Below are 14,412 nucleotides of genomic sequence, written 5' to 3' on the forward strand. Positions count from 1 at the left end.
CATTAGCTATTGTTTATAACATCTTGACCAACACTTTGAGCTGAATGACAAGTGATGCTTGATGAAGACTTCTTGCTTGATGCTGGTAAAGCTGATTATTGTTCCTTTCAAAGGGATTGCTGATTTACTTTTTTGATTTTTCTAGAATAAATTAGATATTCTTAAGTTCTGGCTTATTGGTATTAAGGAAGATAATCAGTGTAATAATAAAGTATCAAGACAGTGATAGACCTATAATAACTGTTGCAGGGTTTTCTGGCACTAGATTCATAGTAGGATACTATTAAGTTTTTTTTAAAAACACTTTAATTCCAATTGGCTGTAAATTATTCTTCATACAGTGCCATTTTGTGAAAGAGAATTTTAACTTTCTGAGATATCTGTGTAGTGTTTTTCTTTGTGAAATCACATGCCTCTTTAGGTAATGTTATGGTGGAAAGAGTATTGGTCTAGAAGCCCAGGTGCCTGAGTTCTAGTTTCACCTGTGCTTTGATTACGTGCTTTTCTCATATACAGAGTACTTTTTGGATTCATGCTCTTCCAAACTGTACAACTTATTTGGACCTTTCTTTCTTTCTCTTTTCCTTTTCCTTTTCCCTTCCCTTCCTCTCCCTTCCCTTCCCTTCCCCTCCCCTCCCCTCCCCTTCCCTCCCCTCCCCTCCCCTCCCCTCCCCTCCCCTCCCCTCCCCCCCCCCCTCCCTTCCCCTCCCCTCCCTTTTTTTTTCTTTCTTTTCTCTTTCTTTCTTTTTTTGACAGGGTTTCGCTCTTGTTACCCAGGCTGGAGTACAATGGGGCATTCTTGGCTCACTGCAACCTCTACCTCCTGGGTTCAAGTGATTCTCCTGCCTTAGCCTCCCAAGTAGCTGGGATTACAGGCGCCTGCCACTATGCCCAGCTAATTTTGAATTTTTAATAGAGACGGGGTTTCACCATGTTGGCCAGCCTGGTCTGGAACTCCTGACCCCAGGTGATCCACCTACCCTGGCCTCCCAAAGTGCTGGGATTACAGACATGAGTCACCATGCCTGGCCCTGGGCATTTCTTAAGAATCAGCCATTAACATTAATTTCCCCGGAGTGATAGTTACCAATTCTATTTCTACAAGAGAGAGCAGTCAGGAAATGAGGCATGTGGATAGAAGAGTTCATTCTAGGACAGATTGAATACCTGTCTGCAGAAGCCAAACTGAGTGGGTTGGTAAAATGAAGGTCAAAAACTAGATAATATTTTTGGCTAATAACCCTACTTCATGTTCCCTTTTTCCCCAGATTCTCTTCCATTGGTTTTACTTTTCTCTTTCCTTTGTTTTAAATTTTTTTTTTTTCAACGTATTACAAGTGTGCCATAAAATGTACTCTTGTTTTGACTTTGAGGTTCTTTTGGATTAAGACGCTTAGAGACTTGGATGTGTGTGGTAGGAAGAAGGTGAGGCTAAAGTTGCAAATGGTCAAGTTAAGGTGGAGAGAGGGATTAGGAAGTGAATGTGAGAAAAAAATAAAGCAGAAGGCTGAGTAGTAGTTACTTATCCCTGAAATATTATGCCTATTTTAGGAAATGTGACACAAATTCAATTCTAAAATTTAATAGGTCACTTTCTGGTCTACATAGTGAAAGCATGGCTTAACTGTGAGAGAAGTTTTTCTGATTGTGAGCATGTGTTTCACATCCTCTTGTCTTAATTTTTAAAATTGTTAGTCTTCATTGACTCATATTAACTATCCATAATTCATAGAGAAAGACTTTTAAAAAGATTGTATTTTTAACTTGTTTCTGTTTCTACACAGTCATGGTCAGAGAGATACAGCACAGATTCTACTACTACGAGGAGCCAAATATCTGCCAGATAAAAATGGAGTAACTCCTCTGGATTTATGTGTACAGGTATGTTTTTAATTTATATTCTCAGCCCCTTATCTTTATAAGAGAAACTGGAGTGGTAAAAATTATTTTTTTCAATGAAAGGGTAGGTGCAAAGATTTTTATTGTGTGAAGAATATGAACTTTAAAAGGGACTGTTTTTAAACCTGAATAATTTTAAGTCTTGTTTTTAGGGTGGTTATGGAGAGACTTGTGAAGTATTAATTCAATATCACCCGAGGCTTTTTCAGACTATTATTCAAATGACACAGAATGAAGACCTCCGAGAAAACATGGTAATGTATTTGTGCTAGTAGCTTGTAAATGAAGACACTTTATTTCTGCTTAGCATATATGACATTTTACAAATGTGCTTAGCTTAGTAATTTTGCTTATTGTCACAAATATCTTAATAATTAGCTTATCTGCATTATAGGATAAGTATGAGTTAGATAATAATTAATATAGTTTTTGCTAATATTTGGCCATATAAATCTTCTGCCCTATGGGTCTTTGGTCTCTCCTTAAGATTACTAGAATAGGCTGGGTGTGGTATCACGCCTGTAATTCCAGCATTTTGGGAGGCTGAGGTGGGTGGATTGCTTGAGCCCAGGAGTTTGAGACTAGCTTGTGCAACAAAGACACAGTCTCTTAAAAAAAAATTACAAAAATTAGCTAAATGTAGTGGCATGCATCTGTAGTCCGAGCTGCTTGGGAGGCTGAGCTGGGAGGAGGGATTAAGCCCAGGAGGTTGAGCCTGCAGTGAGCCGAGATCATGTGTCTGCCCACAACACTCTAGCCTGGGCGATACAGTGATGCTCTGTCTTTAAATTAAAGAAAAAAAAAAATGTTCCCATGGCAAGAGGAAAAGACTCTGTGGAGGAATATCATTATGATTGGTAACCACTAGTTTACTCAGCTATGTGTTTGTGATAGTTTAAGTCTTAGAAAAATTGCTCTAAATTTCTCTTTTATTTTAGAGGTTTAGAATTAAATTTCCAAAACTATACTTGGTGTTTTTAAAATTCTATCTATATTTACTATTGTTTTGTAACTGGGTGATTTTCAACAAAGATTTTATTGTGTATCATCATATCTCTATATTAGCTTTTAAACTTATGCAAGGCAGAATAACTAAAGGACTTGATTTAGACTAATTGGCTTTAAGATAATTAATAAGTACTTAATTGTTTAATAAGATTTAATGGATTACCATGTAATCACATTGTTTTTATTCATAAAAAATTTAGTTACGGCAAGTTCTGGAGCATTTGTCTCAGCAAAGTGAAAGTCAGTACCTAAAGATTCTAACAAGCCTTGCTGAAGTTGCTACAACAAATGGTCATAAACTGCTTAGGTAAGTATTTCGCAATAAGAGGAAATCAATAGGTAGCAGTGTCTGTTGGCTTCACCTCCTAAGTAGTTTATTCTGTGGGACGCCTTTTGTCAGTGATAACGATGTTATAAAAATTTGCTGACTTCTAAATTTGCTTAGTCTCTGAAGAGACTAAAAATAGAGCATACTTCAGTGAATTTGGGCATGTGTGTCTAGAATTTTGTGAAATGATTACTACCTAGACATGTAAGTAAGTGTACATGAAGAAGAATCGAGAAAGTTCAGGAATCTTGACCACTAATTAATAAAATAAAAGTAGGTACAAGCTACTGTTTAACCTTTCAGTGTACTCTCATGACCCCCTCATAAAGCTTTTTTCTCTGAACTGTCCCCCTCAGTTAAGTTCTTTATTATTTCTAAAAGATCCTGTGGTTTTAATGGCTCATCACTAAGTTCATGGAGTTAATGCCTTATATTACTTAAATTTATATATGAAGTGTTTTTCTGTAGCTACACTTCTTTCTATGTGGCTGGCTACCCCAATTAGGAATAAGCAGCCACTGAGAAATGATTATTCTCTTATTATTTCTTAGCCTGCAGATTTGACCCCTTTCTAATTTGGATGCTTTCCCCTTCATATTATTCATTTTACTAATTACTTCCACTCTTAGTAGATTGACAGATCATGATCTTCTCCCATCTCTGTAGTTGTAACTGAAATTTTTTCCACCCAACACCATGCTACTTCTTTAAATCAGCTGTATTATTAAATTTATTATTCTAGCCGTTTGTTTCAGTCTTCTTTGGGACTTTTCATGTATTTCAGATCAGAATCACGTTCTGTACTGTTTGCTTAAAAGACCCTTTGCTAGGTTCCTTATACTTTGTGATTCCAAGATCACCTTCTTATGTTCTTTTAACCATTTAGTCTTTTTTCAGCAATTCTACTCAATATACCATTTGTTCGTTTTAAAAATTATTCTATTTCTACCATTGATACTACTTATAGACTCTGTCTATAACAGTCTTTGAATTCTAGCTTTCCGTAATGCTCTTACTTAGTTATTCCCAGTAATCCATGTATTTCATGGAACCCTTGTAAGATTCAGATATACTAACTAAAAGCATGGGCTTGGAGTTAGCCAGACTCAGACTTACATCCAGACATCATCATTTACTATGTTACCTTAGCAACTAACTTTTCCCTTCAACATCCACCCATCCCTCGAATATATATATACATACATATATGTGTGTATATATGTGTATATACATACATATATGTGTGTATATATGTGTATATACACACATACACATACATATATAATTATTATTTTTTTATACAGAGTCTCACTCTGTTGCCCAGGCTGAAGCACAGTGGCACAATCTTGTCTCACTGCAACCTCCACCTCCCAGATTCAAGCAATTCTCCTGCCCCAGCCTCCCAAGTAGCTGGGATTACAGGCACGCACCACCACGCCTGGCTAACTTTTTGTATTTTTAATAGAGGTGTTATTTCACCATGTTGCCCAGGCTGGTCTTGAACTCCTGAGCTCAGGCAGTCCGCTCGCCTCAGCCTCCCAAAGTGCTGGGATTACTGGCGTGAGCCAATGCGCCCAGGCAAATACGTATTTTTGAGAGCCTACCATCCATTAGGCCATCTGTGAGGTGATCATGAATAAAACAGACAAGATCTCTATGTTGAAATTACAGTCTAGTCAGGATTTTATTGGATTTTATTCCATTTTGTTGGAAACTGGTAATAAATATCTTAATGAGTTGTGAGAGTGAAATAAGATAATTCTGTAAAATGCAAAGCAGGGCGTCCAGTATATAGTAGAGGTGATGATAGTTATTATTTTAAGTACCCCTATAATACCATTTGACCTGTTTTCCTAACTTAGAAAACTTGTTTTTTCTACTTAAATATTTGTCATATTGTATATACTTCCACAGTAATTAGTAAGCATTTATGTTTTTGTGTGTCTATGTTTTTAAGTTTACCTTCATCACTTATTAAGCAGGTACTAAGCTAAGGAACATTCAAATATATTATTTCACTTAAACTTTACAGCAACTTCGTAATTTAGATGTTATCTCCACTTTACATGTAAAAAATTTGAAGTTAAATGATTTGCCAAGCTAATAAATAAACCTGGATATATATCCTCAGTAGTAAGTAGCAGATTTTAGGTTCTAATCTAGCTTCTAAAAATGACAGGGGTGGTTAGTGGGACAGGAGAAACAGGGTAGGAAAAAGGAATCCATGGCCAAAACAATAGTTTTTTTAAAATTGCTCTGCTACACTGTGCTGTCTCACCACTTACAATGCTACCTTCCAAATGCTTTATAGAATCTTATTTTTATGGCCATTTTTGGCCTGTAAATATCTCATTGTTGGGATTGGTAGTGAGTATTGGTTATTAGTTAGAATTTATTGTACTGTTAAAAGGTAATTCTTAAGATGATTTCAAATACAAATTGCTTCCCCTGCTGATTTATGTTTAATGGTATTTTTGTAGAGTATCTCTCATTTGTGTTCATTTATTTGTGAATCATTTTATGTTTCTTAACCCATTAGGTGAAGTAATGTTGACCCTTGTTTTAATAGAAATTTTCTTTAAGAAAATAACTGATTCAAATATATGTTAATTATTGACAATTCAGGTGTTATCCAGCACACTTTTGGAAAAATTGGTAGCCTGTTATCTAACTGATTTCAGGAATATTTGCTAAAGATAATAAACATTTACTGAGGCGTTTGCACATAATATTATGTTTATATTGAAATGAATTTTTATCTTTCTGTATATTTATGATTGAAAGTAAAAGTAGTTAACGATGTGGAAATGAACAGAGAAATCACAACTATATGCTAAGTAAGACACTGAATAAGAATATACCCATATAAACCAAAGGCAAGAATTTTACAATGATAGGGGTTTGAATTAGGAAATTAATTTCTTCTTCTTTTTTTTTTTTTTTTTTTTTTTGAGATGAAGTCTCGCTGTGTCTTCCAGGCTGGAGTGCAGTGGCATGATCTCGGCTCACTGCGAGCCCCGCCTCCCGGGTTCATGTCATCCTCCTGCCTCAGCCTCCCAAGTAGCTGGGACTACATGCGCCTGCCACCACGCCTGGCTAATTTTTTGTATTTTTAGTAGAGACGGAGTTTCACCGTGTTAGCCAGGGTGGTCTCTATCTCATGATCTTGTGATCCGTCTGCCTTGGCCTCCCAAAGTGCTGGGATTATAGGCATGAGCCACCGCCTCTGGCCAGAAATTAATTTTTAAACTTTAAAATTGAGGCATGGCAGCTTTGAAACAAATGACCATTTTATGATCAACTGGAGAAGGGTATATGAAGTTTAGGGATACTTCACTGGTGGGAAAGTGAGAAAATGATATTTTTTATACCAGTGATTCATCTTAGAATAAGTTTCAATTGAGTAAAGTAATACAAAATTGTTAGACTGTATTTAGAATTAATAATAACCAGATTCCATGGTTTAAGAAAATATATTTTACCTTAAAGTAAGATAACTCGTGATGTATTCCCTAAGATATTTAAAACAAATATTTGTGTATGTGGTACTTTTGCAGAAGAAAATTAAATTTGGCTGGGTGCGGTGGCTCACACCTGTAATCCTAGCTCTTTGGGAGGCTGAGGCGGGCGGATCACGAGGTCAGGAGATCGAGACCATCCTGGGTAACATGGTGAAACCCTGTCTCTACTAAAAATACAAAAAATTAGTCGGGCGTGGTGGTGGGCGCCTATAGTGCCAGCTACTCGGGAGGCTGAGGCAGGAGAATGGTGTGAACCCAGGAGGCGGAGCTTGTAGTGAGCCAAGATTGAGCCACTGCACTCCAGCCTGGGTGGCAGAGTGAGACTCCATCTCAAAAAAAAAAAAAAAAGAAAATCGAATTCACACCTCTCTTACAGAATTTGAGAGTCATTGTAGTTAACTTTTCCGAGAGCTGGAACACAGTAAAAGGAGATGGTTACAACCAAACTACATTTCTGTTTTGTTAGTGTCAACAGTCTTATGATATACAGTTAGAATCACTATTTCATAAAGACAAATATGTAAAAATCAGTGCAAGCTAAATTAATCACCCTATACACATTTGATTCAAAATTATTGAAGCAAAAAAGGCTGTGCTAATGTACTGTGCAATAGCTATTGATGTTTTATGAACACTGGTAACTGAAAGTTAATTTTTATTGACTTTTAAAACAATTTAATGAGTCTTACAATGAGAAAAATACATGACTAATGAAGTGAAAATGTCAAGAAATTTTGGTTCATGTAACCATGGTTGAAAATGCCCTCTAATTTGGTACTTATCAAACAAATACTTGAAAGTAGACATTTGTCATTACCATCTTACTGATACTATTTAAAAAAAAATTGAAGAATACCTACAGATATCATAAACGAAGATTTCAGTGAACTGGGTAAAATATATATATAAGGGAAGACAGAGTAAGTTTTTGATAATTATACAAATGTGGCTTACTGCCATGGTTACTACTTGAGACCATCACTATGACAGTTACTACTGTTACTACTTGAGGCCGTCATTATGAGACTGAACAAAGTAGGATGAATACAGAAATCAAAACTTAAGACAAAAGAAACTGTATATATATATATAATATATATATTATATATATATTTTTTAATTTTTTTATTTTTTGAGATGGGTCTCACTCTGTTGCCCAGGCTGGAGTGTAGTAGTGCGATCTTGGCTCACTGCAAGCTCCGCCTCCTGGGTTCTTGCTATTCTCCTGCCTCAGCCTCCCGAGTAGCTGGGGCTACAGGCACCCACCACCAAGCCCAGCTAATTTTTTGTATTTTTAGTAGAGATGGGGTTTCACCATGCTAGCCAGGATGGTCTCAATCTCCTGGCCTCATGATCTGCCCGCCTTGGCTTCCCAAAGTGCTGGGATTACAGGCGTGAGCCACCGCGCCCAGCCAAAAGAAACTATTTTAAAGGAAGGGGCCAGGGAAAGGAGAGCTTCCTGCTTCTAGTGAGCAAAGGCAGCAACAACCTTGAGCTTCTACAGCCCTTGGAATTTACTGGGTAGAAAGAGCAGGGAGGAGGAGCTAATAATTGGTCAGCTGCTTGATTCACAGGTTCATGTTATTGCTTAACAGGCTTCAGATGTACCTAATCACAAGAAGGTCGTGACTGCCCTCAGCATTCCTTCTGGGTGGCAGACGCAGTTTGTCGGTTTGCCAACATCCTGCATTTATGAGAAGAGTTTGCTGTTTACTCATATAGCCTCCAGTGGTATACTGAGTTGATCACAACCCTCACTCTTTCGGCCTCCAACATACAAAGATAAATGCTGCCGTTCTGCCCAGAAGTTCATACAACTCTTTACTTTGCTCCAACATTTGTGATACAAGATAACTGATATTAGAGATTTCAAAATAAAACCACCATCAACCAACAAAAATATTTTGTTTAAAGATGTATTATTAGATTCAGTACAAATGTAGCCTACCTCCTACAGTTTTTCTGTGGAAAGATAATGATTGGTATTCATAATGTTGAGCAATCACAATACTGTGGGATTCCGAAGGGCTTTCTGGTTAGTAAAAGTGAGTTTATGTTAATTTAATATGATTTAGTGTTAACTGAATTTTAGTCTTTTTTCATGGTAGGCGAATATTTCCTATATTTATGTAGAGTCATAAGGCAGCCTATTATATAGAGAACAAACCTAATGCAAATAGCAACTTTAAAGTTATTCAATTTATGAATGTTCTATATGTGAATAATTGGTTACTATTCTGGGGTGGGAAGGGGATATGGGATTATGGATATAGTGGCAGAGAGTTCAGTTTAGCTTCTTCGTTAAAACAGTTGTGGGTTGGCCTAAGAATATGATGATTTATACCTTTGCTTCTCTATGAAAATACAGTCAGACTTCTAAAGTATAAATTTAATTTACAAATATGCTTTTGAAAGTAAAAAGTTTAGGGGTTGCCTTGAAGTTGTTGCCACAAGAAGCCAACTATTCTATAGGAGTGATTTTCTTCATATTTTATGCTTTGATCGTTGCTTATATTCTGGGTGCTTAAGAAATAGTAGTTTATTTATATGCAATTTAAATAATGTAACTTTCCTGTTAAATCATTCTGCCTCCTATCATGATAGGAAAGGAATTTTACTCCAGTTATTATAATATGAAACAGATGGTCAGTGGGATGAAAGTGTTTTAAAATAAGTATTTTAAGATGTAATTTGTCTTACTCCATCTAATCTGATATTTTAATTTTTATTTTCAGCCTATCTAGCAATTATGATGCTCAAATGAAGAGCCTTTTAAGGATTGTGAGAATGTTTTGTCACGTCTTTCGAATTGGTCCATCCTCCCCCAGTAATGGAATTGATATGGGCTACAATGGGAATAAAACTCCAAGAAGCCAGGTGTTCAAGGTGAGACAAGTATATGGCATTGTTAGGAAGATAGACGTAGAAGAGATGAATTTGACAAAGCATGCATTCGTTAATCAGAAACCTCATGAACAGGTTGTAAGTTTGGTTTATACCCATATCACTTCTAAAATTAGGCACACCTTTCTCCTCTCAGCTTAGTCTAATCAACAGCAAGTTGGTGAGCTTTCTGTATTTTTCTTACAAATAAAATGTTTTATTCCATTGGTGGTTTATTCTAAGGGTAGAAATAGTGTTTAAAATTAATTTTATTAAATTATAGGTTTTTAATGTAATATGCAGCCAGCATGCTTTTGAAAGAAATTTATTTCTTATTAGTAAGGAAATAAAATGCACAGTTTTTATTTAGATTTTAATATGATATGTGTGTTAGGTGTATCTGTATATGTTTTTATAGTAAGGTTCTTTCATTTACTGGATTTGCTAACAGTTAATTCCTGAGATAACTACAAGGAAGAGTTGTTGAGATAGTTTTCTTAAAATATTTTGTATTGCTTCAGTTGCCTTTCTAAGCACATATGGGTGAAGTCCTTGGAAGATTCGTGTAAAACCCAAGGGAGTGTTGCTACTCATGTTAAATTATAATTTTATGAAGTAAACAAAATAAATATGACTATAATTGCTCTTGTTAATTGTTTTTGGGTGACATTTTAAAATAACAGATTTTAGAAAAATGTGTAATTTAATAACTTCGTGTTTTTTATTTATTCATGTATTTATTTTTTGAAATGGAGCCTCACTCTGTTCCCTAGGCTGGAGTGCAGTGGCACAATCATGGTTGACTGCAGCCTCGACCTCCCTGGGCTCAGGTGATGCTCCCACCTCAAACTGCCCAGTCACTGGGACTAGAGGTGCATGCCACCATACCTGGCTAATTTTTGTATTTTTTAGTAGAGATGGGGTTTTGCCATGTTGCCCAGGCTGGTGTCGAACTCCTGGGCTCAAGCTCTCTGTCTGCCTCTGCCTCCCAAAATGTTGGGATTACAGGCATGGGCCACTGCACCCAGCCAACTTAGGTTTCTTTAAACAATCATTTGAGTATAAAATATAGGTTATTTATCAAAAAAGTGATATAAATGTTTTTATGTGCCACTTCCTTGAAAACTAGTTAGGATTGACAGCTTTGCTCTTTGTAAAATTCAAATCTAAATTAGTGTGCTATACTAAATGATTCTTTTCTTACATGGAAAATTTTTGCAGAAAGGTAAAAATAAAGTTTGCAAGAACTTTGACACTAGTAGATTAATACTTAGAATAGATATGGTAGTCTTTTAGAAAGGTTATGTGTAAATGTCCATCTGTTTTACTGTCTTTTTAAAAAAAGTCAGTCTAGGAAGGAAAGTTTTCAGCTATGTATGTATGTATGTACATTGAGTGTGTATTTTTGTTTTCTTTTTTTTTTTTCCTTATTGTGCCACCTCCTGGAAGAATGAAGTTATGCATTCTTGTAATTCATGTGGCTTTTCATGTACCACTTCCTTGAACTCTAGTTAGGAGTGACGACTTACTGTCTTTGTAAAATTTTGATTTACATTATTGACCTACTCTTTTTGTCAGGGCTGTTTTGAGCAAGCTTTACTGCTTCAAACATTCATATCACACAAAGTTGTTTTTACTGTGTTCTGACTTGGTTCACTTTGTTAGTGACGGAATCTACCCTTGATTTGACTTTGACTCATACTTTCTACTCACCTGTAAAGATGAATATAAAATCAAATCAGGTATGGCTGTGGTCAGTATTATTCAAATTGAGTTAGATTTATTTAATTTTGTCTGATTTCTTTGGTTAAAGTTTCAATCTGCTACCTATTAGCTAGTATCAGAAAGTATGTGTTAAGTAGCCTCTCTATAGGTGATTTAAAAGATTTAAATATTGATTTAAATGTTAGTTTTCTGCCTAATCAGTCAATACAGACATAATAGAGTAGCAAAGGATATCTGTTTTTCCTTTTCAGCTTATGTTTAAAAAATAGAACCCAGACTTTATGTTTTGTCATATATCTGTGATGTATATAATATATAAATACTTTCTTATTTCAATAATTTTGTTAGTATCTTTGTTTCTTTTTTTAAGGTATACTTTCTACAGCATTGACAACTACTGTTTCTTCTCATAACTTATTTTCTCTTAAATTTTCATCTTTCGTTTTGGTAAAACAATTGCAAAACTCAGCTAGTTTTTAAACACATTAATAAGTATTAACTGTTAAATAATTTATTAGTCTCTTTTCATCCAGTTTTATGAATGAAACATGGAATCTTTGGGGATTGACAAAATGATCTGCCTTCCATTTACAAGGATAAAAATAGAAACTGTACATTGTCATCCATGTGAATCAGGTCTCCTGTTCATTGTGGGGTGATTTCAAGTTGTAAAAATCTTTGCTAGTTACTGAGTTGCTGTGATGTTAGACTGGAAATACCATTTTAATTCTTACCACATTTTGTCTGAGGTAGCAATTGATCCCTAATTTCCATTTTATTAACAAGGTACTCTAATGCTACTTTATTGTTCAAATTAACTAATGGGTTTTCCATTAAGAATGAGTGGGTTTATAGGCCATGTGTTTTTAGTCGGTGAAATTGTTTAACATCCTGTTATTAGTTTTCTGATTTATTTTAGAAGTTCTTTAAGTTAGTCTTAACACATAGCCATTCTTTCAGCATTAAGAGATGTTTATCTAGTGCCTTGGGAACTTTGGAGCATTTGAAGGATAAGGTCATTTTTATTTTTGAAGCACGGTAAACATGGGGAAGACAATTTAGGCTTCTTAAGTCTTGCTGTGTTCTTTTTTTTTGTGAGTAGTAAGCTGTGACTATTAATGGTTTCATAGACTTGCAATTTGGAAAATTTGGTAACCAAGAAAGATTGTGAAACTTTTAACTTTAAGATCTTATCTTGTGGGTTGTGGCATTTGACATTATCAGGTTAAGAATAGTCAGACTAACAGGATATCAAGGTACTATGAATGAACATTAAATTAATAATACTTTTCTGCCAAATTTATTCCTCATTTCAGCACTTCTTGAAATTTTAAAAAATCGTTCAGTAAGCTCGAGATTGTATATTTTGAAATATGACTTAACATGCTTATAAATCATGTATGATTGTCATATCATTGTTACTATATGTAGAATATAATTCTTTGGTAAGGATCACTCAATAATAATGAATGAAGCAGTATTTTCACAGTACCAAGAAACCTGCTAATATTTTCAGTAGTAATTGACTCACTGTTCAGTAACAATTAGTATGTATGGTGTATCTTATTTAATGTATTTTATTATTTATGAATATAGAAAGTATCATAGATACAGTATGCAGTGACTTATTTTTAATTTTAAAATTTATTTGAATCCTTTTTATTGGTGGCTGCTACCATAGTTAGAAATTAAAGTTATTTTCATAGTATTCTTTTTGTGATTGAAGAATGAATTTTCTGAATAAATCTTCAAAGAGAAACTTCCTAGGTAAACTCACCTCAAGGTTGGGATTTAGTTTTAGTATATGTATGATTGAAGAAATAATAGGTAAGAAAAGAGAGAAAAGTAAAGAAAGGTCCAGTGTGGCTTAATACTTATTTTTTTTCTCATTCTTCTAATTATTTGCTGTGTTCCTTTATTTAAAACTCTGGCTTTTCAGTATCTTTATTGTCATTTTTACACATATCCATTTTTTTCTTTGGTGTTATTTCTGCACCACTGAAAATTTGCCTTTCATTTTTTACACATTGTCAGTGTTTGAAAATAGGGTTGCTGTTGGTTTAGACTCAGTGCTCATCTGCATGATCAGCCTGTGTCATTTCTTGCCTTAGGCCTTACCTCCTTTCAGTGTGTTGACTTTCTAGGTTTTATCTTTTCTCATTTAGAGGCCAATTATTCTTTTTTCTTTCTGTTTCTAGCAGTTTTATATCACCACCTGTTCTTTCCATTTCAGAAGTTCATTTTCTGATATAAAGCTAAATAACTGTGCTGACATAAGTTCTTTTCATCTTCTACAGCAGGTTCAATGTTTTGCTCATAAAGAGAAACTATAGTTCCAACTTGGGTCATGATTAGAATTTTCAGTGAAGGTATCTGTCAGTATTTATGGCAGCTGGGTGCTTCTTGCCCTTCTTTAAGCAGTTCAGGGACCCCCAAATCTGTCAACAGTTGTGAGTATGGAAGAGCCCTCATTATGGGTGAGAGGGGTGCTTACTTTAACTTCAAAGGAGGGTATAATTTCTCTTAAAAAAGGAAACATTGTACTTCCTACCTAGTGCATAGTACAGGTTGAGTGAGTGAACTAGGTTTTTGTTGATTGTAGTAGTGGTGGTTTTGTTTGTTTTGTTGTGTTTTTCTGCTTTTTGGTTGAACGTGTAAATGAAGGCCTGAGGTGATTGAATTATTTGCAAATTCAGTAAGTAAAATATTTTCAAAAAGAGGATGTTACAGAAATCTGAAGAAAGGCTGAAAATGGCAGTGAAGGTATTTGTTAGATAATAATTGGGAAGAATTTCCTGGCAGAATAGGTTATTCAAACATTTTCTAAGGTTCCAAATATGTTTGTATAATCTCCTTCCATAGCAATCTTTAAAAGAAAGATTCTTTCCTTGAAATATTTTAAAGGTGAGTCTTCCTGTAGCACATGGTCTAGTTTGTAGCATTCTGTAATCATGTCAGATTCAAAAGTGAGATTAACTTGTATATTTATTTGCAGAAAGATAGCTCGTCATTCTCAATAAGAATATTTAAAATAGTGTAGGATGAAGG

The 14,412-nt window shown here is 35.0% G+C and overlaps 1 protein-coding gene across 6 annotated transcripts in view; it reads left to right on the plus strand.

Moving 5' to 3' along the window:
- The window catches only part of HACE1 (HECT domain and ankyrin repeat containing E3 ubiquitin protein ligase 1), a 123,949-nt gene that overhangs the window by 56,868 nt on the left and 52,669 nt on the right, over positions 1-14,412 (plus strand). For all 6 annotated transcript variants that reach the window (XM_023205917.2, XM_023205918.3, XM_026454415.1 and 3 more), the window contains 4 exons: positions 1,785-1,881; positions 2,052-2,153; positions 3,108-3,214; positions 9,492-9,642. In XM_023205917.2, coding sequence (XP_023061685.1) covers positions 1,785-1,881; positions 2,052-2,153; positions 3,108-3,214; positions 9,492-9,642 — 457 coding nt within the window. The remainder of the gene's footprint in view (positions 1-1,784; positions 1,882-2,051; positions 2,154-3,107; positions 3,215-9,491; positions 9,643-14,412) is intronic.

This window comes from Piliocolobus tephrosceles, chromosome 5, assembly GCF_002776525.5.
Source record: "Piliocolobus tephrosceles isolate RC106 chromosome 5, ASM277652v3, whole genome shotgun sequence".
NCBI classification, from domain to species: Eukaryota; Metazoa; Chordata; class Mammalia; order Primates; family Cercopithecidae; genus Piliocolobus; species Piliocolobus tephrosceles.